The sequence below is a fragment of the Balaenoptera borealis genome (genome assembly GCF_965194805.1).
Source record: "Balaenoptera borealis genome assembly, chromosome: 4".
NCBI classification, from domain to species: Eukaryota; Metazoa; Chordata; class Mammalia; order Artiodactyla; family Balaenopteridae; genus Balaenoptera; species Balaenoptera borealis.
Window position 1 is genome coordinate 33,901,795 of NC_138861.1, and position 27,947 is coordinate 33,929,741.

At 38.1% G+C, this 27,947-nt stretch overlaps 1 protein-coding gene across 4 annotated transcripts in view; it reads right to left on the reverse strand.

Moving 5' to 3' along the window:
- The window catches only part of INPP4B (inositol polyphosphate-4-phosphatase type II B), a 371,544-nt gene that overhangs the window by 309,006 nt on the left and 34,591 nt on the right, over positions 1-27,947 (reverse strand). For all 4 annotated transcript variants that reach the window (XM_082390014.1, XM_082390013.1, XM_082390011.1 and 1 more), the window contains 2 exons: positions 16,827-16,945; positions 14,632-14,748 (listed from right to left, as the gene is read on the reverse strand). In XM_082390014.1, coding sequence (XP_082246140.1) covers positions 14,632-14,748; positions 16,827-16,945 — 236 coding nt within the window. The remainder of the gene's footprint in view (positions 1-14,631; positions 14,749-16,826; positions 16,946-27,947) is intronic.

Consider the following 27,947-nt stretch of genomic DNA (forward strand, 5'->3'; position numbering starts at 1 on the left):
GGGTCTCTATGAGGTTCAATTGTAATACTACATGTACAAATTCTTTGTAATTATTGAAGTTTTATGTACTTTATTTGTTCTTTATTTTCTGTGCTGTCCCAAATAAAATTAGCACTGCTGTAAAAGGTGAAGTAATATGTATAGCTATACGGTAAGTTAATCCTATCCTTTAATCTGCCATCCAAAAATACCACTTGTACTCTGGTCTGATGTTTAATTAATTAATAACTCTTAAGCCTTTTCTTCTACTTTATCTTTGGTGTTTCTGAGAGTCTAAATGCTTAAGCCATTTGTCTTGCAGAAGAAAAACAAAAACAAAAAAAGGTTTTTTTCATAACTTTTAGGTGGCTTTGGTCTCAGAAGTTCCTTCAAGCAGTCTCATCTAGTTAAGCATTCATGAATTTCATGAGGTCAGACTAGAGAAGAAACATTCTGCTTCCGTCTAACAAATGTTTTAAGAAAGAAAGCAAGATTGTAAGGAAGGTAGACAAGAATTCTTTATTCTCCACTTTTACTTTCTGCTATATCCGAGGTCAAAGAATCTTACAAAAGCATTTCATTTGGGGCAGTTAGAACGATGTCTCAAAAATCAAACTGGATGATGACTCAGAGTTGGAAGAGTGAAAAAGAGGTACAGGGTGATTCACTGGTCAGCCCATCTGTATAAGTATGATTTGAAAAGTGAATCTTAAAGAAGAGGGGTTTTTTTCTCTCATTCTTTCTCATGTGTGGTTTCAGAAGATAGACCCATAGACACAATGTCCCTTGTAACCCAAGTCAGAAGATGAGAGTCAGGTATCAAAATGACTCTTATAATGAAAATTGTGGACATGCCTTGCATTATCTTTTGCTGTTTTTCTCCCATTTTGTAAAGAAATACTCAGGAAATGAATATTGGAGTATCAGAATACAGAGTATCAGGTTAATGAAATATTAAAATAAGAACAGAGAAAGTTGATTCTTATTCATTGCTAGTCACTTGTTTCAAACTGAAACAGCTCTGGTGTACCAGCATAGGTTCAGCACCCAGCCACAAATCATCTCACGAGAACACAGACAAGATATCTAGACTGATCAATTCACTGGAAACATGGTCAACCTTGAGGAGTCTAATACCAGGAAACCACTAACCCTTCTCTTGGAAATACACTAGTGTCACTCGGGAAAGAATGCCCTCAGTACAAGAATAATATCTGCAGTAAACAATGATGATACCTGCATTGCTACTGTATTTTTAGTTTTCAAAGCACTTTTACATGTGTTAGCCTCTTTTCCTTTCAGCAGTAGACAGAGCAAGTATTATGGTTTCCATTTCAGAGCTGGGGAAACTGAGACCCGAAAAAGATAACTGGTCTAAAGCCACACAACTAAGTAGCAGATTTTAGATTAGAGCTTCTGATTCTAAACTTGATGTTCTTTATTCTCAATGTGGCATCACGATTGGGAAAGGATCCTTGAGGGGACAGAGAATTGTATCCTTGATCCCAAGTTTGAAAACGTCCTTGCTACACTTGTTTCCAACACCATGTGAACCTGATTTTCCCATAATGGCATTCAGAAACCTTGCTCTTGCACCCACTGGTGTGGTTTTTAAATGCCTCTTATGGTCTCTTAGAACAATTCAATAATTCATCTCCAGTTCGGTATTGTCTTTTTTCAGATACTTGTTTAGATTGCAAGTTCAAAGTCAAAGACGCTGATACCAAGGGGAAGCGACTATTACGTGTGTGTGTGCTGGGGAAAGCAGAATGGGGAAGGCAATAAAACAGAATTTGAAAGACATCCTTCTGCCTTTAAGCCTACACTAACTGAAAAGGTTCTCTTTACAAATAGAAGAATATTTCTCTGAATATTAACATTGCCCTAAGCATATTTTTGGCCTTGCATGGCAACAAATGAACTTGATCCTGGAATTTCAACTTTAAAGCCTTACCTAATGTACATAAATACAAATTTGTGAATTTTACTCCGTGTACATACTCATATTTAAAATTGTTATATATGTAGGTATGAAGACACAAGCACATGTCCAGAGTTTCTAACATGAGCCCTCAGTTTCTTTGTTGCTTGGAGGCCAGAGCAAGCTGCTATGAACATTTCACTGTGCCTCAATTTAAACTTAGGAATGAAAAGCAAATGTTGTAGCCATAACACATGCTCCAAATTCCCTGAGTGTGGGCAGGCGGGGGTGACGTGGGTGAGCTCTTGTTTACACTTAAATCCTATCCAATTAAGATTTTCTTGGGAAACTGCTTTCCCACATTCCAACATGCTAAGGTGACTATCAGTGCCCTTTTCAAAACAAACAAAAAACAAAACGGCAGTTTAAAAAATTATCAGTATGTTATTTAAAAGTTTAAATATCCTTAGAGACCCCTTCTGATTAAACAAATCTCGATAGTGTCTTCCAAGAGCTGCTCTCTCTCTCCTGGTTAAAAACTATTACCCAGGTTTGTCTGAAAGACCAGTATCTCTGTGAACTCACACACCGAATTCCTTAGGACATCTGCCCCCTCAGCATTTAGCTCCACCCTCAAGGGGGAAACATCTTAAAAGATAGCTTGACTTACTGCCATGAAACCTGAGTAACCCGGCTCATGGCAACTTGAGAAGAAAATCTTTGTAATGTGGAACCAGATGTCCCTCAACTTTTTTCAGAATGTGGCCTCACCTTCTGCCTTGGTAGATACACATGACTTTTCCCCGTATGTTTAAAAATACTTTTCACGTGAACTTAAATACCAGCTGGAACCTAGCTGTAATTATCGTTCCATTCAAATGACTCTAAAGAAAGCCTAGGTTTCTTTAGAATTTCCCTTTGTTCCCACTGTGCTGCATATATAAACTTAAGGTAATTAAAAGCTATTCTGAGCTGTATGGCACACGGACCTTTTAAATCACTAGTTTCTGCTCCTTTCTAATCAGAAGAAATGTTTTGGCAACATATCACATTTCAGCTTTGCAAAACCAAGCAGGAACGGGAAGCCAATGCAAGACACACGTCCTCTGTGCCCACGTCGGGCTGTTCAGGGATCCGCCCCATCAGATAGAATGTCCCCTAAGCTTCCACCTGCCCTCACAGCTGTGCCAAGAAGGCTGCCGCATGAATGAGACAGAGCTGGCCAGCCAGGCGCCCACAGCCTAAGCCATTGGAAAAATGGTAACAACCCGCACATGCTCGAAAACTCTCAGAATGAGGTCAATATCTCAGAGGGACATAAGGTGAAGCAGAAATAAACTCTCTCTCAGTTCAGGGTCCAAGTTAGACTCACAAATCCCAGTGGGCAGTTATCAGATCATTTGATTGGTGTTAGCAGGTAAATAAATAAATAAATAAATAAATGCTCCTAAATCTACTTGGAAGCATGAATTCATTATCCAGTTTACTGACTACAACAGCACCAGAAGACGGAGCTCCAACTTGTGATCTCAGATCCTTGAGTCCCCTACAAGTTCCCCTAGTTATTTCAGGGAGTTCCCAGGGCTTCATCAAGTAATGCAAATGATGACCATCTTCTTCCTCTTCTGCTCTGACTGGCCTTGGTGAGGTTTTCAGTTACTGCCTTCATTCCCTACAGATGATCCCCCCCCGACAGTAGGTCCCTCAGGTCTGCCATCTCCCCAGGCACTGCCTCGCACCTGCCAGCATTCCTATAGGTGGCCACTTGTTTGTAGCAGTTCCCTCCCATCCAGGCTACTGACAGCCCTCCTGCTTTGAATCTTGAGGATGCAAAAGTGACACTTCTCTGAGGACAATGTATTTTGCATGGAAGTAATATAAATGACACTTACCTTTTAAAGTTACATTTATTTTATTTTATTTTCGGAAAATCCACTAGCAGGATTGTTTGATCATACTATTATTTTATTTCATGCTCTCCTGTTTCCTTTCTTTCTTTTTCTTTCATTATCTCCTCCTCTTCTCCCCCATTCCATTCACTGCATTTATTCTCTTATATCTTTCTACATATTCAACAGTCATTTACAATTATATATTGCTTAACTATAAACACAACACACATACATATATAAAGGCATTTTTTATTATTCGTTTTCAAAAAATGGTATTCTATTATACATTATTTTCTGTATCGTGCTTTTCCCAAGTATGCAATACCTTGTGGATCTACTTCTAAGTCTACTTTTAGAGCTCCAATTAATTAATCGTTCTTTTCTAAGGCTTCATAATATCCCTAATTAGGATACACCAGAATTTATTCACACTTTCCCTCTAATTTTTCACAGTAATGCTCAAACATTCTTCTCCATATATCCTTAGGTATTGGTGGCTTTACGTCTAAGAGGTTGACAGCTAACAGTAACATCGCTAAATCAAAACGTACACTTGCCTTTCATTTGACTAGATGCTGGCAGATTTTTTTTTTTTTTAAGTTGTAAAATTTTACATTCACTCAGCACTGTACGAAAGGGCATTTTTCCCACATTCCTGCCAGCAATGGTCTTTAAATTTTTTGCCAGTTTATTAGCAAAAATTGATGATCACATTGCTCTTTTAATTTGTGTGTCCAAGAAAATACAGTTAGAACACTTTTTATGTTTCTTGGTCATTTGATTTTTTTTTTCCCTGAGGACTGGCTTGTCACATACTTTGCTCAATTTTTTGACCCTACTTCTAAACTTGGAAGAACTCTTTAAATATTACGAGGATCACTAATCCCCACCAATCTCAGTATTCCATTAGGGAATACAGGGTAGACTAAGTTTCTCTATGTTTTTGATGAACATGAATACAGTTACCCTGTTTTGGAAAGAGAATGGGAAATGGCCTTAACTAACCATTTCTACTTTATTTGTAAAAAAGCAAATTAATTTTTCTTTTATTAATTAATATTTTATCTAGGTTTTTTTTTTTTCTTTTTTAAGCTAGGTTAAACAATGTTTCCATAACTCACACATCTGAAGACAGTCAAGGGTGAAAACACTGAAACTACAGTTCTGCTGATCTCCATAAAATAAGGATATGGCTACCTCACGGTCAAGCAGCCACTCTGCTATGGCCCCCAGAAATTTGTAAGAAGCTTGTTTTGCTTCATGAGTAAATTCATTTTCTTATGTTATTGTCTAAGAGCCAGTCTTTCTCCATGCAAACAACATTTTTTTCTGGAAAGTGAGGAGGTATTGATGAATATCCTTTTCTCTATTGTGGGAATCCAAATAAAAACAAAAAACAAAAATCTCTGAACAGATGCTATAGAGCAAGTACTGTGCCCATGCATTGGATAGTGGCACAAAGAAAGAACTGGAATACGTGAGAAAAGGGAAAACAATGTAAAGAGCAGGGTAGAATGGAAGGCACTTGATATGTAACTACAGAGAAGAGGAAATTAAAGGAAGAGATGGAAATGCAGATATACAGAGAGTAGCATAAATGCTAAAGGGAAGATGTTAAATAAGTAGCACTTCTGCTTGTGGTTAAGATGTAAAAAGTTGCAAGAGATTGTCACTCCCATTGTTACACTGAGAAGAGGTCATATATGCCACCAAATCATATTTTTTGTTAAACCTATCAGAAAACTGAGGGTATAAATAAACCAAAAGGAAATGAAATCCAGATGGTGACAGACCCTTAGTAGAGGAAGAAAGGCCCAGGGCTGGTGTCATCTTTGGCTGAGCAGCAGGAAGTAGAGGATCTTCCATAGAAACCAGCTGAACTTGTAATGAATTTCTAATGAGCCCATGTGACCTGGAGTGAGAAATCTGAATCCCTAGGAGCCCTAGTCACAGCCTGAGTCTCACCCATTCACCTACTTTTCCCCATGGGATGTCACAGCATGCAGGAGGGTATTCCAATGAAGAATGGGGGCAAAAGAGCAGTGAGATTCACTGCTAAGGTGCACAGGGCTTTCTCTAAGGTGAGGGCTGAAGAGCAGAGGTTGATTTCCCCACATACTAGGCTGAAGCTTGGCAAAGACGTGGAAGAACAGTGAATCAAAGAAAAAAAATTGCCCCAGGAATCTAAGGTTGGTTTAACATACAAAACTAAAGTAATTCATTACACTAACAGAATAAATAAGAAAAACATTTCAGCAGCTCAACACATACCAGAAAAATATAGTTTGACTCAATCCAACACCATTCATGATAAAAAAAATACACAGAAAATTATAGATAGAAGGGAAATTCCTCAATCTGATAAAAAGGCATCTATGAAAAACCTACGGTTAAGATCATACTTAATGGTGATATATTAACACTTACCCCTTAAGTTTGGAAACAAAACCAGGATTTCCACTGTTACCACTTCTATCAATACTGTATTAAATGTCTTACCTAACTAGTGCAATAAGGAAAGATAAAATGCACAATGATTGGAAAGGGAAACATAAATATTTCAGTATTCGCAGATAACATAATTGTGTATTTTACAAAACTCTATGGAATCCATGAAAAAATCCTTTAGAACTAATATGTGAATTTAGGAAGGCTGCAGCCTTGGATACAAAGTCAATATAAAGAAATGATTATATATCTACCTATTAGCAAACAACAATTAAAAACTCTACTTTTAAAACAATACCTTGTATACTAGCATAAAAAATCATATACCTAGAAATAAGTCTAAAAAATATTATGACTTGTATACTGAGCACAAATACATTGCTCATAAAAGTTTAAAGACCTAAATAAATGGAATGATATCCATACCATATTTATAGATCACGAGACTCAATGTCATTAAGACGTCCATCTCTCCAAACTGATCTATAGATTCAGTACAATTCCAGTCAAAGTCCCAAAAGGTTTTTTAAAGTAACTGACAAGTTGTTCTAAAATTTATATGGAAAGAAAAAGGGCTTTCAAATGGGCAAAAACAAAAACAACAACCTTGATAAAAAGAACAAGCTGGTAAAGATAAAGGATTTAAGCTACCAGATTTCAGGACTTATTATGAAGCAACAAAAATCATGTTATTGTCATGAAGCTAGACAAACAGATCAATGGAACAGAACAGAGCATCCAGAAACAGACCCACATGTATCAGTAGACACTGATTTTCCAGTCAAGGTACCAACTAAATTCAGTGGAGAAAAAAGTATTTTTCACAAATGATGCTGAAATAACTAGATATCTACATAAGAGAAAATAACTTTAATCCCTACCTTATTCCTATTACAAAAAATAATTTGAGATGGAGCTTAAACCTAACTGTAAAGGCTACTAGAACTATAAAATATTTTGGAGGAAAACACTGGAGAATATTCTCCCAGCCTGAGGTTAGGGAGATTTCTTAGGGCACAAAAGCACTCACTATGCATGAAAAACGGACTTAATCAGGATTTAAAATTTCTGATCAACAAAATACATCATTAAGGAAATTATTAGGCAAGCCAAAGACTCACAGAAAACCGTAACACATATATCTAACAAAAGCACCCGTATCCACAAAATATGAAGAATTCTTAGAAATAACAATAAAAAGAAAACCAATTTTTTTACATAGGCAAAAGACTTGAACAGACACTTCATTAAAAAAAAAAAAAAAAAAAAAGATGAGTGGCCAATAAGCACAGGAAAACCTGCTCAACATAACTAGTCACCAAGAAAATGCAAATTAAAGCCACAATGAGATACCTCTTCATATCTACTAGAATGCTAAGTGAAAAAGATTGACAGTATCTTCATTTGTGCAGTTAACTAGAACTCCCATGAATTACTAAGAGGAGGAGAATAAAGTTGCAAATAATCCTGAAAAATAGTTTCTAGAAAAGTTAAACAGGTATCTGACCTATAATGTAAGTATTATACTCCTCGGTATTTACCCCTCAGAATAAAAATAAAATTTACCCCTCAGAATTTACCCCTCAGAATAAAAGGACAATTTCAAACAAATACTTGCACTCAAATATTCATAGAGACTTAGTCATTGTTGTTAAAAGCTGAAAGCAATTAAATGTCCATCAATATGAGAATGAATACGTAAATTGTGGTGTATGACTACAACAGAATACCATTCAGTAATCAAGTCACCGAGCAACATGAATGAATCGCAAAAACATTATGTTGAACAGAAAACACCAGATACAAGAGAGTGCACACTATGTGATATCATTCACATAAATTTTAATAAGCAAAACAAATATATGTCCGTAGATATGGGAAAGTGATTGCCTTACAGTGTGTGTGGGGGAGTGGCAACTGATTGCGAAGGGATACAAGGGAACCTTCTAGAAGGACGAAAACGTTTTACATCTTGCCTTGGGTAAAGGCCACATAGTCATATGCATTGTCAAACTCATCGAAGTGAACGCTTAAGATCTGTCCCTGTTATTGTATGTAAATTATGATTCAATAAAATATAAATATGCTCTTTGTAAATATATACCACTTATCAACAGGTAGAAAGGAAGAGAAGTTATTTATTTATTTATTTTTTTAATGGTTTTTATTTTTATTTTATTTTATTATTTTTTTTAACATCTTTATTGGAGTATAATTGCTTTACAATGGTGTATTAGTTTCTGCTTTATAACAAAGTGAATCAGTTATACATATACATATGTTCCCACGTCTCTTCCCTCTTGCGTCTCCCTCCCTCCCACCCTCCTTATCCCACCCCTCTAGGTGGTCACAAAGCACCAAGCTGATCTCCCTGTGCTATGCGGCTGCTTCCCACTAGCTATCTATTTTACATTTGGTAGTGTATATATGTCCATGCCACTCTCTCACTTCGTCCCAGCTTACCCTTCCCCCTTCCCATATCCTCAAGTCCATTCTCTAGTAGGTCTGTGTCTTTATTCCCGTCTTGCCACTAGGTTCTTCATGACCTTTTTTTTTCTTCTTAGATTCCATATATATCTGTTAGCATACGGTATTTGTTTTTCTCTTTCTGACTTCCTTCACTCTGTATGACAGACTCTAGGTCCATCCACCTCACTACAAATAACTCAATTTCGTCTCTTTTTATGGCTGAGTAATATTCCATTGTATATATGCGCCACATCTTCTTTATCCATTCATGAAGGGCGGCAACATGTTAGAACTCTGAACTACTTCCGTATGGAATTGGCAACTCCCCTTGCAAACTATGTCAAAACATAAAGGCGAGCATTCCAAAAGGCCAAGGCTGAGTGAATGAAGAGGTTGAGAGGACCATGCAGCACACATAAAAGAAAAGGGAAAAATAAGGCCAGGGGGACAAAAGCAAAAGTATGAGACATAAATGTAGCCATTTCACAACAGGCAATAACAGCTATGTTTTCATGAATAGTAGCTGGTCACTCCATTACAAAAGATTTTCAGGCATCTGCAGTTAGTTATACATACTGAATTTAAGTGCTTAAAATGTTTGGATATGAGCTTTTTTCCTATATTTGATTATTGACATTTTTTTCTCAATTAACCAATCTTTAGGCTCCAAATGAAGAATGCTTTTAAAGTATCAGTTGAAGTAAAAAATATCATATTGTGGGAGTGAAAAATGAGAGAAATCCTATCAACTATGTACGTACCATAGTGTAGCATGGAAAAAATAAAGGATCTTTGACTTGACCTACTTAAGTTTTCAGAATCCCAATTGCTTCATCTTTAAAATGGGCATAATGATACTTCTTCCCTCAAAGAAGTTTTATGGAGATTAAAGAAGAAACTAAAAATTAAACATAGTGCTTGGTATATACTTAGTGATCAGTAATCTTAATTTCTTTTTCCTTACCCAGTTCACCATATCTTCCAGGTAGAGTGGAAGGCCAGCCACAGAATTTGTCTCAACAAGTATAGTTAGACTTAAATTTGTAAGAAGTCAATGGAGAAAATCAAGCCAAGCCAAAGTATACTAAATAGAAAATGGTTTTATTTTCCATTGAAAAACATAAAAACTGAACTGCATAATTCTGCCTAGGGAATTGTACTAGTACTAAACTTCCGTGGACGTATAACACACAAAATACAATGCATTTACATCCAGGGGACTTCCCTGGAGGTCCAGTGGTTAAGACTCTGCACTCCCACTGCAGAGGGCAGGGATTTAGTCCCTGGTCAGAGAACTAAGATCCCATGTGCTTCACGGTGTGGCCCAAAAAAATAAAAATAAATAAAAATAAATGTAAAAACGTAAATTTACATCCAATCTAGATAAGGTCACTTTTTCTGAAAGGTACAAATGTGGAGTTGTTACTTATTGGCGGTAAAAAATGTCTTAGGACATAGATTCTCACCTGAGAAATGTTCAGTGTCTATTGGACATGGGACTCTGTCCTATAAGCTAAACATCTAACAATCTGGGGAGACAGCAAACATTTATTTAACCCTAGAGCGAAAGGACTAAAGTCAATCTGCAGTCCTGAAAATACATCAGAAATTTAAATTTCTACCATGGGCAAAAACAGTTCTGTGACCTAATCATGTGTTTCTAGATTGATGGTGGTCCTCAGCTGGGTGTGGAAAGAACCTTATTCAGTACCTTCCAAAACACCGTGTTGCTTGGGAGGAAGGGGAAAAAGAGAAAGGTTTGATGGTGATGTTCTTTTCATTCATAAATTTCTCCTTCCTCTGAGTTTTTGCTATAACATATGAAAGACCCAGATTCCCAGCTTACTTCCCTAGGGCTGAACATAGTAAATGATGTGCTAAAAACACTTTTGTCTATGTTGTTTCAGTTTGCAAGAGTATTAAAAAAGAGCCTACAACCAGTATATATCCAGAAGACATCAACTTCCCTGGTAGAACCTGGGCTCTCATATTCTAGCCATGGGCTTCAATTTCGCTCTTTGAAGTCTCCACCAAATAGCTGGGTGTTAGAACAGCCCATTCTGAGAAAATAGATAATTTCCTTATGGTAAGGAAAATAACAAAAAGGTCACTCTAATTCTAATAATGACCCTATCTCCCTCGACTCCAGCCTCCCTACCTGCCAAGCATTATCCATCCATCTGCTGCAGAGGGAGACTCATTGCAATGAATGCGAAGGATGAAGGATGTGGTAGGGGGAAACAAGAGTCTTTCTGAATCAGCAGTTAGACTCTTTTCATTCTTTACAATGACTGATTGCATTTCTGCTGAAGTTATTAAGAAAGACAATCTCGGCTTCAGTTGTTTAGAGGAGTACGAGAACAAGTTAGATAATAGCCGCATCAAGGGCGCCGATGGCAGGTTATCTTATCCCTTTCAAAACTTCCAATTTTAATATGTATGTAAACAAACGTGAGATGGCAAAGTAACGCATTTATTTGACCGGCTAATTCCAAGTAATAATAAACTCAATAGAAAAAGACAAGGAACTTCGTCAGCTGACTCCATTAATTAGTATTCAGCCAGTAGAGAGTATCTCATTGCCCTGTCCTAATATGATCAATGGGTTACTAGGATCAAATATTTAAACTCCTTTTAAATACATGCACGTAATTTGTTGATTTTCCAAAACACATAAATATTCATAATTTCATTTCTTAATCCTTAAAAGTATTATGATCTTAAAATAATTAGGTTCTTAAATGCCCATAATCTAAACTGTACTTTAAAACCACTTCCCACCTCCTTCACTTCTGCATCCACCTCCACACCAAAAAAAAAACCAAACCTTAAGAAATAAGAGGAAAGGTGCCAGACATAAAAAAGAACGAAATAATGTCATCTGCAGCAACATGGATGGACCTAGAGATTGTCATACTGAGTGAAGTAAGTCAGATAAAGACAAATTATCATATGATATCGCTTGTATGTGGAACCTAAAAAAGTAATACAAATGAACTTATTTACAAAACAGAAACAGAGTCACAGATATAGAAAACAAACCTAAGGTTACTGGGGGAGGAAAGGGGGGGAGGGATAAATTGGGAGATTGCGATTGACATATACACACTACTATATGTAACATAGATAACTAATAAGAATCTACTGTATAGCACAGGGAGCTCTTCTCAATACTCTGTAATGACCTATATGGGAAAAGAATCTAAAAAAGAGTGGCTATATGTATAACTGATTCACTTTGCTATACAGCAGAAACTAACACAACATTTAAAATCAACTATACCCCAATAAAAATTAAGGCAAAAAACGGAGAAAAGGTGCCAGGATAAAGACTACATGTCCATGGAGACTATTAGCATATTAATGAACTGTGTTTCTATTTACACTTCCATCACCAGAACTGTTAGTTATTTTAAGGAAGAAGTTATGCTTTAATTAACAGCACTTGGTAAATGAAAGCTGGTTGCATTTCTTAAGTATGTTCAAATTTCACAAGTCTTCTTTCACAGCAGGGATTCCAGTTTGTTCAATACTTTTACGTGATAAAACCTCTGGATCAAGGAAGAAAGTCATTAAAGGACCCTAATTAATGAGTTTTCAGAATAGAAGCCCATAAAAAGCATAATTAATGAGTAAGCTAACTATTTATCCCTAGAGCATTAACATACATAACATTTTAAATGAGGCAGATTGAAGGGGATAGAAACACCTTTGGTATTTAATATTTCTAACTCTGATATCTCTAGGACTTAACCAACCCAAGAGCTCAACATTTTCATCTCTGTAGCACAGTGCTTCTATAACTCTGGCCCTTCCATATTCTCCATCCTGTCTACACCTTGGGACCTTTGGGAGCATTGAATTTGACCATGTGCTTGGAAAAACCATAAAATCCCATAGTTTCTGCTTTGCTTTCCCTGTCACCCTGATCACTTCCTTGCTTATTACTTCTCTGCATAGTTGTGTCACCTCCTCCCACCATCCATTTGAACCATATCTCCCTTTTCCCCAATTTTATGATTTTTTTCCCCCATTTCCCTCTCTTCTTGGCAGAAGGCAAAAGAAAAAAAAAAAGTCATGCTGTAGGTTTTGTGCATAGTCTTTGGTCCAGATACCCCAATCACAGTCTACTCCTTTTCCTTGTTACCTCAAAAATCAAGGAAAAGGAATAGAAAGGGTAAAAACAAAACTCCCAGGCAAATATTAATATTTTTTTTTAGTTGCTAGCTTTAACCCCAATGTTTGTCTCTTAAAATATTTTTATCGTATACATATATCCCCATACCCACTCCCTCTTGCGTCGTATACGTATAGCTGATCCACTTTGTTATACAGCAGAAACTGACACAACAATGTAAAGCAATTATACTCCAATAAAGATGTTAAAAAAATATATATATATATTTTTATCTTCCACTTTTCTTCAAAGAAGTCAGAAATAATAAGTGTAGGACTACTTAAGAAAAAACAAAGTTAGTATATATGGGAAAAGCCTTTGGTTAATATTCTTTTATTTGATTATTACTATTTATGAGAGACCACAAGGCAGCAGCCAAAACAATAACTACAGCAATAATAAACTTGCACTTACGAATCTGTAGCTGTGAAGTCTTCTAAATATGTTTCATATATTAGCTTATTTAATCCTTACAACACCCCCTTTGCCCCCACCAGGTAAATATAAATGAGGATCAATTCTCCCAGAGTCACAAAGTGGAACGGGAACCAGAAAGTCTGCCTTCTCAACCGCTCTACCTGACCGCCATCACTGTTTCTATACCACATATGTGCTGCGCATTTCATTGGGCATTTCTTCTGCAGTTTTGAAGACATGAACTTTTCTGGGGCTGAGTAGAAATGCCTTCGATGCAGAAGATTTTCTTCTCTGTTACATATACCCACCATCTACCTATGTTACATGTTTCGGGGTAAAGAATGAAAAGGAAAGAAAGACTCATGAGCGAGACAGAAATCCCTAGTGAGGGCAGAGTTGAAAGGTGCGTTTCCCCTCAACCAGGTGTGTGTGACTCTCTAAGCCGGGCAGCACCCCATAGCCTCAAGCAGAATTCTCCCAGAACCTACTGGTCTACCTGCCTTCAAAGTGTTTCCTGGCTTATACTTCATTGTGGACCATCAATACTCCCATAGCTCACCCAGCCTTGAAAACAGACAAAAATTCATGCTGATGGGAGAGATTTAAAGAAGAGGGCTACACCAACCCCTTCTCAACACCTATCAATAACATTCTCTCCTGTCCAGGGATTTTCAGAGTGGGCTCCAGAGGCAGTGCCTGGGTACCTAACGGTCTCACTTGAACCCACTGATTCAAGCGGAGGAAAAGTCAGACCCAGTAGGAACAGCCTAGGACAAAAGACCATCAGGACTTGACATGACCTTCCTGTAACTAGGCCAATGAAAGCTTCTGCCTCATGCTGACGGTTACTTCCTCCTCTGTTTGCTTTGGTCCCACGGACAACATCAGAAGAACAGAGGGAGTTTCTCTTATTCAGTACGTAAAAGAATAAATTGTGAAAGCAGAACACTTTATCAATCCCATTTTAGAATAATGACAATATCTAGAAAGTTCTGAAACATTATTTAATCTCTTCCACTTGCTTTCCGCTCACGGTGCTACTCCTTCAACAACTCCTAAAGCAATAAGAACAAAAATGTAAACCAAGACATCCAGCCAGCCTCCCTGAAAAAGAGGAGAAACTGTTCTGAAAGCTTTTGCTCCTAACCAGTTGCCAGTATGGCACTAAGCCAAATGAATTTGAAAGAAATCCCAGCAACTATAAACATAAGACAACCATAAACACAGTACAAAGCCCCTCTTCGAAAAATGCCAGTTACATCAAAAACCCAATGGTTTGGAAAAGCTTATTGCTTTTCCCAAAGAAAGAAATAAGTACAAGTACTTACAGTGTCATAAGACTTATCCTTGACATCATAGACTGTTAGTTTTATTTTGGTCTCCTCATAGATGGGATACTCAGATGGGAATGTGACACCAGTCAAGAACAGTGGGTCTCTTGTTCCCTGTAACAGCACAAGCAGACAACTTTGATTCAATAAGGCAGCAGTCAGCAGCATGAAGTGACACATGAGAATGCAGAAAGTGTCTGGGTCTGTTTTTCTAGGAAGTGGCTCTATTAGAAGAGATATCTGAATTGCCAAATGATGCCCACAGGGAACAACACGGCCCAGGGCCCCAAAGTACTGATAGAGCTGTTGATAGTAAATGCCCTGCATCATTGTCAGAGCTGCTAAGAATCTTGAAAAACAATTTATTTTCATTATATGCAGCACCCTTCTTTAGGGTCAGTTGTCAGTCCATTTAGAATACATGTAATGGACATAACCTGTGATTTATGCAAATAACCTGAGATATTGACTGATCTAATTAAAATGAAGCTCTTTTCTCATCAAGAACCATTTGGCAATCTCACGCTGTCCCTTTATTTCCTTTCTGTAATGATTCCATTGAAAGCCATGCTCTGATAGCGTCCATTTGTTTTTAGATGTTCAGCTGTATTTTTTTTCTCAGACTGATTTGAAAACTCATGAGAGAAACTAAATATGATGCATTCGGGGCTATGAAATTACTAGCTCAGGATGCAGTACACAGGGTTTTTCCATGCCTCGGAATTCATTTTTAGAGAGCTGCCATCCAACATTAAATTTTATATCTATATTTAAATATGCATAGTGCTGAATATCATGGAGATGTTTGCTAGAGTTCTGGAAGCCAGTTGTTTATGGAAGTTTCTGGAAGCTGAAGTTATTCATTTATTCATTCATTCTTTCTTCCTTTTATTCAACAAATACTGCTTTTTGTTTGGCACGGTGTTAGATGCTCTGGAACACGCAGTGAATGAAACAGTCAACAACAGCTATGTATGTTCAAATAAATGTGTCAAAATAAATAATTTCTTTTACGTTTCGACAATATTTTTAAAATAATCAAGTTGAAATAATGCTTGAAAATAGTTTTCATATAAATGAACAATTTTCCAATTTTAGTTTTCCTTGAATGAATAAGACTATTTTTGTTTATTCAACCACAGCATTAACTACAAACGATACCAGCATTGGAACCTAAAGTTTCCCAAGGACAGAGTCAGGGCTACGTGTAGGATCTGGGTCATTCCCATTAGAGAAATGAATGGAGTTTCGTCTGAATCATTTATTCCACCAATGGCACTCAGCAAGTCAGGTCTGGGGTAGGCAACTTAGACTCTGCAGAGAAACTCCTCGTTCAAAACAGACAGGGCTCCCAAGTCGAAGAAAAGCAAAGCTTAAGGAGTGTAGAGAACATTTTCTTTAGTCCCAGAGAATAAGTATCGCTCATTCACTAAGGCTGTGAAATATGTGATGAGAACAAAATAATCAAAAGGGAAACACTTCCTCTTTTGAATCTGGTCCAACACAATAACAAGTTTCCTCCCAACACATTTTGAATGTTATATTAGCAACAATAAATGTAAATAGGAAATCTCTCATCGGATGAATAATATTTACACCTTTTGCCTAGAAACACTACAGTGTCTCAAATTAATCATCCACCTTTCTTTGAGAAACATCATACTTTAAAAAGACACACACGAAAGGCAGAGAATATGAAGCTTCTGACATGCACAAAAGGCAGAGAATATGAAGCTTCTACAGACAATCTGAAGAATACAGGAAAAAATGAAAAGGGCAAAAACACTTAGGTTTAAAACGCCTCTAGGTAATTTACAACTTTCTTTTTTGCCCCTCAAAGAAATATTCATTCCATTTAATTTAAAATTTATATACATATATATATATATATTTTTTTTTTTCCCCTATTTAGTACTCTATTCAAAGATCCAGAGTGGGGATTTTCCTTCTACTTACTAAAGAAAAATAGGTCTTTTATAAAAAAAGGCAAGTTCTTTCCCCATTTGTTTATTCTGGTAAGTTACAAATGCATGCTTAGTAACCTCAGGTATGCTTTCCTAAATGACGGAGGATACGGAGGATTGCAACCTAGCAGAGCTGCAGGCCATGATCTAAAGCATTTCAGCTGTTTGCTCAAATCCAGAGGGAGACTGAGAGATAGCGAGAGTAAATCAGGCACACAGCACGCTCACCTCCACAATTTCCGTGCTGGAGTATCTTGTCAGACCCTGCTCCGCCGGGTGGATTACTGAGATCTGCACCAGTGTATTCAGCTTTCGATCACGTACAGGAGCCACAAGATCCTTGCATGCTGGCAAAGGCAAAGAAAAGAGAAAAAAGAGAAACTAACGTCGTATCTCAGGGAAAACTTTTGTCCCGGGTTGGAAGGAAACTCAGCGCCGGCGCTGAATGAAATCTTCTGGGACGCTGGCTGATTTTACAGAGGAAGTCCCTTGGAAGTACCTTACAGAAATAGGAAGTCACGTGCTGCGGAGCGGAATTGAGAATTCATTTCCACTGGCCACATGTGCAGCTCATGCGAGTCTCCACTGCCCTCGGATCCCAGCTCTCATGTGTGACCCGGCACACACAGCTCAGGGGCTTTGAGCGACTTTTATTAGTCATTAAACCCCGGGCTTTACTTCACACCCCTAGACTAAGTAAACTGACTTGGGCCACATCCGGGGAACTTTACGCTTCTCCTTATTGACACTGGCTGGATTAGTTCAAATGTTGGAACGCACGCTTGGTCCTTACCTATCTATTCACTAGAGCTGGCCTCCTACAGTCCTACATAGGGACAGACCCGGGGAAGTGAGGCTACCCTATCACAACACACAAGCCCCGGGCAAGGAGCAGAGGTGGAGATGGAGGGGTTAAAAGCGTCCTCTGTCCAGGATTCCAGCCAAGTCTGGGAGGCAGAAACGTGGAAAAAAAAATGATGGGTTAATTCTTGCCCAGGGGCCACAGAAGTTAAGACCTTTCCCTTGAGACACCAGGCTCATATTACAGACGCTCTCCACCATACCATATTTACTTGAATATTTTCTCCTCCCACATATCATTCCCACAATTGGGGGAAGAAAAGTCCAAAAAAAATTCCTTTTCAGCAAGTCCAATATCTCCTCAGGTGTTTCCCCACCTGGCTTTGAAATAGTAATTTTACTACCTGCATTTGGATCCCCAAGTATCATGCAAAGTGTCCTCACTACAGGGAAGAGGTTCAAATTAGGCTGAGCTTGTGGCTGGGGTCAGGCTGGAGCTGGGACCAGGGACTAGCCGTAGCCCCGGGTCACGGATTCATGGTGAGAGTATGCTGGGCTCTATACCATCCGCATCTCACGCCTCTGACCAGTGCAGAAAGAGAGGGAAGGACCCAAGTATTTAAGCTACATTCTGGCTCTGCAACAGTGTACACCTACTAGGACAGAGGTACTAGGACAGAGGTACTACGGCTTAAACCTGAAACTTGAAAGCAAAGCAAATTATAAATGTAATTATCACCTTTCCTTTGCTTACAGATCAGCTCATTTATAGAAGCAGAATGGGACAGAGGAAAAAGCAGGAGCTTTGGAATGAAACTGGCCTGGTTTTCGGCCAGTTCTACTAGCTAAGCAATGCTAGGCAAATTCTTCAACTTCTTAATTTCTTCTTGACAGACTTTGAGATCCTTTTACTCCTGTACGGTATTTTGTTATAATTTTCCTTATTTAAACCATATGCCTCTAACCATACAGGAAAGCTTAGGAAAGCATGCTTGGAACAAATTAATAGCAACAGTTTATTTAGCCATCATTATTTTTGAGGCCTTTTGCCAATTATCTCTTTATTTCTCAAAATAGTGCTTTGAACTATTATTTCATTTTTACATGCTAAGAACTAGAGGCTTTGAAATAGTAAGTGCTCACATTTACATTACTAGAACTCTCTGGTAGTTTTCTTACATCATACCCCAGCAGTTCCATTTCTTTTCTTGGCATACTGAATTCCTCTCTCAGACAATGGCACCTCTCGTTGGAAGACCAACTGCCATAATTCTTTACTGTCTAACCCAAGAGATCTAGTTTTAGAAAATACTGATGCAAGGTTTCAATAATGTCAACATATCACCGGAAGAAAAACAAAAAGGCAGATTTAGACCTCACTGTTCTTTGGTGGTTATTTTGATCATTTCCTCCACTTGCCTAATGAATGTTTAATTTTATCACTCATTCTCTTGGCTTTCTGCTCAGAGTGTACAGCTCTCTCTGCATTTACTGATATCTCTCCTTAGATTTTGAAGCTGGAGTCAACTTGTTTCCAACACATGCATTTTGTCCACTTTCTGCTGGTAGCTTCATCTCTACCTTATGAACTTATGACACGTTTGCTCAAAGTAAGTTACTTCTTTTCTGATTTCTTATCGGGCTTGATTGTGGGCTGTGGTTAGTTCTCAGAAGTGAGCAACTGTTCTCCATTTTATCAGCGAACCTCTCAGACTCACTCCTAATAAAAATGGAGATAATCTCCATTAAACTCAGATGTTCAGTCCAACCCAATTTGCAGATTCCCCCAATACTGATGAAGTAAAAACAACCGTCATGGCACTTTGTATGTCTTTATATTTTAGATCTAAAATATGGCCTAGAAAACAACAACAACTAAAGTCACATCTTGGCTGTCCATATCTTTTCCTTCCTGACAGCCCAGAGATTTTACTGTTCCCTACTTTTACGTGGCAAGATGTTAGGGAAGGACCCTGACATCAGTCAGACTTCCTGAGCTGTAGTCCCAGATTCCTCATTTTCTACTTATGTGCCTTTAAGCTACAAACTCTTAGATGCTCAGTTTCCTCATCTGTCTATTTCTCAGGATGGAGGCAAGGAAGAAATTAGGTCCCTTTTTATGAATAGACTTTTCTATGCAAAATAAAGCTTACTAATATCATTATACTAATATTTACCAATATCAATACCAACATTTACTAATAGTGTTTTATTCTTCCGTACAATGGTTTTTATTGGTTCAGCCATATTCAGACAGCTCCTTAAAAACTATCATTAGGTCCAATATTTCTTTGTAAATATCAAACCAGTACATGAGTCATTGCATTTAGTAAAGTGAAACCCATACACACTATGGATCTATACATACTGACACTGTCCCACTGGAGGGGTGATAAATGATGAGTGATTGAATTCCTTCACAGAGATATTACTCATTGGGTCACTATAAAGTATAACCTGCATAGGAACTTTTTAGTAACCACTAAAGAAGCCTGAAAAATCTGTTTTCAGAAATCAAAAAAAAATGTCATATCAATTTTCCAGCCATACTTAGCAGTACCCATTACCCACACAAAATTCTACTCTATGAGGGAGTGACCTGCATAAATGGCTTTCAACTCACAGGACTAAAAGAATACTTCAGGGTTTTGCTTTGGTTGTTTCGTTTTATTTGAGAATTGTTGAATCAAATGGGTAGTAACAAGTAAATACCTCTCTGTCATCATTCATTCACCAGTAGATTTTTTACTTTTATTTCTGCCTTTTTATTAGCTTTGCTTTGGACTGAGCTATTTAAAAGCATTCTCAGAGCCCAAGAGAGTTTAAATATACAAGATGTTGATAGGTTGGGATTCAAATGGGCTTGTGTCCACTGAATTGTTTATTTTTTAATAAAAAGGGGAAAAATCACAATGTAAAAGTAATGAATAATTTTTTAAAAAACTACAATTTGAAACTTTTCTTTAGAAAAAAACAAAAGAGCTACGAGTGACTGTTTTTCCTGTCACCTTTGCTATAGTAACTGGCAGCGTTGAGAATTCACTTTCCATCGTCAGTGCTGGTGAATGAGATGCTCACAGGCTTTCCCAGCTCAGATTTGTACAGGATCCAGACAGCTCTCTGCTGGAAGGGAATCCTCAATAGAAGTGTAATGATAAAAACAAACAGAGCTTCAATATCTCAGGAGAGGGCTAGGCACTGAGCAAACTGGAAACCTATGCTGTACCAAAAGAGGGACCCTCCATTCAAATTCATTGCCTGAAGAAATAAAAGCCCACGTGGCTGGATTTGAGGATTTGTCCAAAGCTTGAAATCCCAGTCATTGTATAAGTTAAATTGATATATCTGTGACAAAATTTGGCCTAAGGACCAGAAGATGCCAACCTCCGATCTAGATGCTTAAAGCTACTACTTGGATTCTTAGGGAGAAGTGCAGACCATCTGTTGCTCCTATAATTCCTCTAATATCTGAGAATCCAGAAGCTAAGGGGCGGGGGTTTCTGGGTTCTTGTTGAATTAATATTCTGCCCACCCCAAAATACCATTTTTATAAAAGATCTGCTTTTGTTTCATTCAGCCATCACTTCTAAAGCACGTCAAGTCTTTTGAGTCCATACAGCCGTTCCATCCTTCTAGCCAACATTGGCTGGAAGCCTAAAAATGTCTCCAGACTCTTCTACCAGAGAGCTCAGCCCCAGCAAAAATCAATTTGAACACGACTGTCGGTTCAGGTGCCTTTGCATTCAGCAGCACTGGCCAAATCCTAGTCGTTCTAAGACCTGCCCTGGCTACGGAGTGTGCAAATGAGCAGAGGTGCCTGTCACAGGCTTTCACAAGGGCAGTGGCCTGAGCCACTGGGGTAGTGTGAGTTCAAGGCTGACTCCAAGCAACTGTCTCTTTCCCCTTAAGAACTCTTTCTTCTGTGAAGTCAGGTCATTTTTCGTGCCCCACTCCATCTCATCTCTCTTCTTGCCATTCAGCGTTAGTAGCATCGAACAAAGTTTATCCTCAGTCCTCTAGAGAAAGCAATGGCCACAAGCGGGGGCGGGTGGGGGGAGACTTTCACATGAATTCCCATATCTCTACAATTCTGTTCTTAAATTAGCCAGAGGAAAGTTAGGCTTAAAGGAGAAACCACACAGGAGAGCAAATAGAGAAAAAAGAAATGTATGTTTGTTTGTTTTTCAACTCGGGATAAAATTGTATTTGAAACTAGGATCTAGCCTAAGGAATTATGTGACTTTGGATACATTACTCTTATCTCTTTCAGTCTCTATTGTCTTATCTGTAAAGTGGAAGTCAAAGGACAGATTTCACAGATTTGCTATAAAGATTATATGAAGTAATATATGTTGAGTGCTAGGCACATAATAGGTCCTTTTATTATATATTAAGATTGATATGAATATAATTATACATTGGCACAAAAATGGATTTTATCTATTCAATATTCTTATAGTAATTAAATGCTCAAGATATCCCAGGTTGGTCCTGATTTTATGTAACCTTATTCTTTTTTAATAAAAGTATTTTATTAAATATATACCTGTGATTTCTTGGTACCTTCTTGTTTTCAATACAAAAAAATTTTAAACCCCTTACTGGATTATTTGTTAATTTCAGAAATCATAGTTATCATTAATATATTGCTTTCTGTGAAACCAGATGTGCACGTTTATACTTGTTAATTTCACCTCTGACTAGGCACTTCCAAATGAGAAGCCAAAAATAGCAGAAAGCTTTATTTATTTTCTGTCTGTCCTCAGATGTACTACATGTAAATGGTAAACTCACCCTCTATGCAGGGATTTATCTGGGAGGTTAGTGTTCCTTTACTTAGAGAGGGACTTCCCTGGCGGTCCAGTGGTTGAGACTCTGCGCTTCCACTGCAGGGGGCAAGGGTTCCATCCCTGGTCGGGGAACTAAGATCCCGCGTGCCGCGTGGCCAAAAAAAAAAAATACTTAGAGAAAGTTGGTCCACAAAGAGTCATTCTCTGAACAACTGAGATGTCCCAAGGGGTAATGGGAAGACTTGCTCCTCTGTTCTGTATGTTCCTTCCTCAAAAAAAAGAAGGCTGTGAATGCTTATAAAGCTTCTTTTTCTTGCAATTAAAAAAAAAATATGTTACAACTCAAACCCAATATAGCCTGATGGAAACAAACCTCCCCTGATGAAAGTTCATTTCTTTCCCCTTTCTTCCCCCACCCCAGACTCTTCATAGGGAAAACAGAAGAGGTAAATCCATGCCCCTCAAGGGCAAAAAGGGCCAGGGTACAGAGAATAGGGGGCATCTTGAACAGGAAAGTGGCCTTACAGGGATTTAGGGAAATAACCATCTAGCTCCAGGCTCCCCCAATAGCACTATTCTTATTTTACCATCCCTAAGAGAATCAACCATTTCCCTAAGGCTGTGGGTAAGCCTCTTGCTGCCTAGAATGCAGTTTTTCATTTACTTTTCAAATTCTTGATGTTTGGTTAGGTTTCTCAAAAATGTGACATATATATCCTTGCTCCTTGTACTCCAGAAAAGTAGATGCCACTTATCAACTGATATGCCAATTTGGGTTATATTCCCAGTCCAATAAATTACTGGATTCCTTTGCATGGTTTCACAGCTACCATTCTAGATCAGTGATTACATCTAGATTCAATGAATTGACACATACATTAAGAGATATATAAATACAAATGTAAAGACAATGTAAATATATGTCACATTTAAAAAGCCTAATAGCCCCGCTAATTGCCAGTACAATACGCTTTCCTACGTTGAGTTTCTTCTGCCTTTCTGTTCTTTATTCTTCCTTCCTCTCAGGAATTTTAAGACAGCAATTTTCTGAAGCCTAGGATGTGAACCTCTACAATTCAGATCTACTGAGTGGATTCAGAAGACAACACTGCTTCGTTCCCAGGGCACCGCGTTCCATCATAATTCCATTTTCTGCAGTAAAATGGCAGAATGTACAGTGTCCTGGACTCATACTAATGTCCACACAAGGAGCATTTCATAAGTAATCAGGAACACGCTATTCACTTCTGAATATGTTCTTAAGGCTACTTCTTAGAAAAATGTGGCTCTATATCGTGTTGAGCTGATTGATGCCCATTAATAATATTCTTCCATGTTCATTCTGTATTCTCTGTAGAATCTTTGAGTCTCTGATTCATTGAGCTTAGCATCACATCTTGCCCTCCCTGTTCATTTTAGCTTACTTTCAACTGATAGAGCCAATTTTCTGTAATTTTCTCATTTGGTATTACTTTTCTCATTTGCGTTCTCTTCTGCTTTCTCAAATGTCTTTGCTATGTGTTCCCTACTATTTCAAACGTCCTCACTAACATGTTTCTCTCATCACTCAGAAGGATGAGGTTATCAAAACCATCACTTGTATATTTATAAGACTTGGGACTCCTGGGTCAGGAATACATCTCTCTTAACAAACTACAGCTTCTGCTTCCAGTTAAGTAACCATTTTTTCAGTCTTCATAGAAGTAAAACAAAAATGTGCTATTTTCCCCTTAACTGTTGTGTGGGAAATTTTAATTCACACATACTTCCCTAAAGAGTATGTGAACCATGCATAGCTGCCAACATAAGCAATATTTGTTGGGAAAATTAAAGAACTGTAGATAGAAGAGCTGGTGTGAAAAACGTGATTAGAAAATTTGGACTTATTTTTCTTTCTTTTCTTTTTTCCTTTCATTTTTTGTTTGTTTTGTTTTCTTTTCTTTTGTCTTTTAAGACATTGAGTTCAAAATATTAATGTTCTAAATACAAAATTGGAATCTTACTTTTCAAGGAGGATAAAGTATACCCACATAACTTGAACAAACAGTATTAATTTTAGGTTTCTAGAAAGTTAGAGGGCAAAAAGCAACTCAGTGTTTAAGGTTGAAAGATAAGAAATCAATCCAGGGAATCAACACACACACACACACACACACACACACACACACACACACACACACACGAGACTAAATAAATAAATAAATGAATAAATAAAGCCATCCTAATGAAAGAATTCCTTAGATATACTGAAAGAATCCTAGGGTTTTTGCCCCTTTACTACAACAACAAAATGCTAATATAGGGAATTCCCTGGCAGTCCAGTGGTTAGGATTCTGCAGCTCCAGTGCACAGGGCATGGGTTCGAACCCTGGTCGGGGAATTAAGATCCCGCAAGCTATGCGGTGCAACCAAAAAAAAAAGAAAAAGAAAAAAAATGCTAATATAATACAAATTTTAAGGTTGTTCTCAATTAAGATAATAAAGGAAGCATGCAGAGAAGATGGGGGTGAGGGGTAGGAAGCACAATTTACTGCATACTTATTACGCATCAGGTGGCATTAGGCTTAAACTTTGCTTGTGTTAGCTCAAATTCAGAACAATAATGTGCCTAGTGCCCCCTCATCATTCCATTAGTTCCATATCCATATTTTTGACTAATCAGTCAGTCAGATTTGTAGATCATGAAGACTATTTATTTATTTATTACCAATAGCTCAGTAGCCCAGTTAATTGTTTTGTCAATAACATCATTCTGTTCCGTCTTGTCCGCTGCATGTTCATTGGTGATTTAGCTTTGTAAGGAGAATTTTAAGACTCTCAACACTCTGAAAATAGAATCCAAATAAAACTTGAGGAAAGGATGAGACTAATGCCATAGGGAGAAAGCAGATGACAGAGTTATTGAGGAATATACGTAATAATTTGCATGAGGGAATTGAAGAGATCGTGTTATAGAAATATTGCTTCAGAATTCTTGCTACACTGAGATTTGAGCACCACTGCTACATTTTGTTACAACTGACTCACTTATAAATTAAACTAATTTCCTTGATGTAAAAAGTCAGATTCAGATTGTTGAGAAATAGGTCCGGAAATAAAATGTGTTACTTTTTTCCCCCATAACAAAACAACAGAAAAATATGCCACCATATTTTATGTGTATCTGTGTGTGTTTAAAAAAACAAAAAAAAATGTTGGCTTTAACAACAAATAGCCGAGAAGATGAAATTCACTTCTACAGTTGGGAACCTTATACTAAAATAAACTAACCACTCAGTACTGGTTCTCAATTTACGTATCGTTGAACAATCTGTAGAGAGAGAAAAGAGTAGCCTCTGCCTGGAACAATGGTGCTCTCGGGAAATGCTCTTTGATCGTGCTCTGAAGCAGCGAAGATGCCAGCTGTACAGAAGACAGCGTATTTGCATATGAAAAGAGCAAATTTGGTTCAAATTACTGTTGTCTGTATCAGAAGACTCCCATTCTCCAGCCCGTCCCCTGCTCCCCCAGCTTCTCTCATTTCAATCCTCAGTAAATTCTATTTTGTCCTGTTTTCATGAATATTACCTAAATGGCTGACACTCCATTCTCAAGCAATTGAATTAAAAACAAGTCTGTGCTCGTGTCTCTTCCGGTGTTGACCTCCCACGCTATATGATGTAAACCCCAAACTGGCCTGGCATCATCGCCTAATAGTTTGTTCAGACTTGGCTCTCTGTGCGCATGCTCCAAATCCACGTTCCACTTCGGAAACGCGTGCTTGCAGCTTTCTGCTGCTCTTTTCAGCAGGAACATATGTGCTGCTTAAGAAAGGATGAAAATGTTATTCCCAGAATGGAAGCTGTTCTCAACCCTTCATTCTTCTCTATTTCTTATTAAAGCAGTAACCTAACTTCTCACACAATTTCAATTACCACTTGAATAAAGGGTCTTCCAAGATCTGTCTCCTGTGTTGCCTTCCCACCTACCCTCTCTTGTTTTCAATATCCTTCAGTCACAGGCATTTCCTCTCAGGTATATTATTGATAACTAACACTAAATGTATCCAAAACTATGCTAAGTAGTTATCTGTGTATTTAAGCTCTGAAATACAAATAAAATAAATTAAAAGTAAAAAAAAAAAAAAAAAAGAATGGAAGCTGGTCCCTCTGAATACTATAAGAAATGTTGTGAGTCAGTGAATGGAAATCTGTAGTGTTAGAACTAGGCTTGCAGAAGAGGAAGAAACACAGGCAACAACCTTAAATCTTATACCCGACCAGGGACCAAGATGACAATATTTTTCCAGAACTGCCAGTTTAACATAGGAGCCAATAGGGTTCCCGTTCAGGACAAGCATAGAGCCCAACGGTTGATCCAGCCGGGCACGTGGTTAGTGGGAGGGGATGCTTCCTTGATTTACCTCTGAACCACAAGATGAGGCTAGCGTGGCTGGTGGAGACAGTTAGTTACAGGAGTGGTGGCAGGAAAGTCAGAGCCTGAGTCGCCAAGTGGGGATGGCTAAGAGAAGTGTGCTCAAAGTTGACGAACTCTAACTGAGGACACAAAATGATGTCCAGAAGGTATTTGGGAGCCTGAGGCAGAAAAAAGGAAATTGGGACCTTAGAATGTTACCTTCAGGGGTTGACAGTCCCCTGAGGGAATCTGAGGTCCATTTGTTTGGGCAGGAAGTAGGAAGCGCTCTGGAAGGCAGTTGTTTAACCTGGATGATTTCACACACAAAACACTGACTCATGGTCTGGGTTTCACCAAATCCTGCATGAGGCAATTTTTAGACACGCTTTCCTGAACCAAAATGTTTCAGAAAAATTGTACCGTATATATTGCACCCAAGGGCTAAGTTTTAGAAGGTGGTATTTAAATTAAGGTAATTTTTTAAATTTCAGTGATTTTTTTCCCATAAATGTATTGGACTTGGTAGTTATATGTGGAATTAATAGTCTTTTATGAAATTCCCACCCCTCTAGTGTCAAATATTTTACAAGTAGATTTAAAGTATTAAATCAAAGCCATACATGGATAGATTAGGAAACAAGCGGGGGAAGGGAAGCATGAGAGGAATAGGTGGCTCTGCAGGGATGACTAGCCTCTCATTTCATTGTCTCTATCTAGAGCATCCTTTGTGGAGGGGCAAGTTATCACTCCCTATTTTTCCTGAGTCCCTTGAGTCAATCATACGTGTGATTTTTTTGTAGACCAAAGAAAATCTCAATATCCATGTTGAATATGGAGCTTTAAGGGTGTCAATCCTCCCATCATAAGACAGTTGACTCACAGGAAATAAAACAAGGTTGGTATAGATAAGCTAAAGCTAGAAATGACTAGTGAACCAGGACACATGACACAAGAGGAGAAAGACAGTGAGTCTGTGGGTGAGAAATCAAATGTGGACTAGCTTGAGGGCAGAAAGGGTCTAATTATTCAGAGCAAAATCCACAAGTTCAACACCATGTGGAAATAGCGCAGCTTGAGAGTGGGAGAGCGTGATTCTAAGAGAAACCAAGTTTGAAGGAAACAAACAGCACACTTCTCAGAATATCGGGGATCTCCAAGGAGAGCCTCAAGCTCAGCACAGCACCTGTGAGCTGAATGTAGAATGCTTCAGAGCCCTAGCTACACAGGAAGTTTCAGAACAAAGCAGCAGTTGTTTACACTACCCAAACTAAACTAGAGAAGAACCACCTTCGCAGCAATTCCAAGACATGTGGGAGACTAGGTAAGATAAGAATATGAGACACCTTATGTTTGAAGGTCTCCT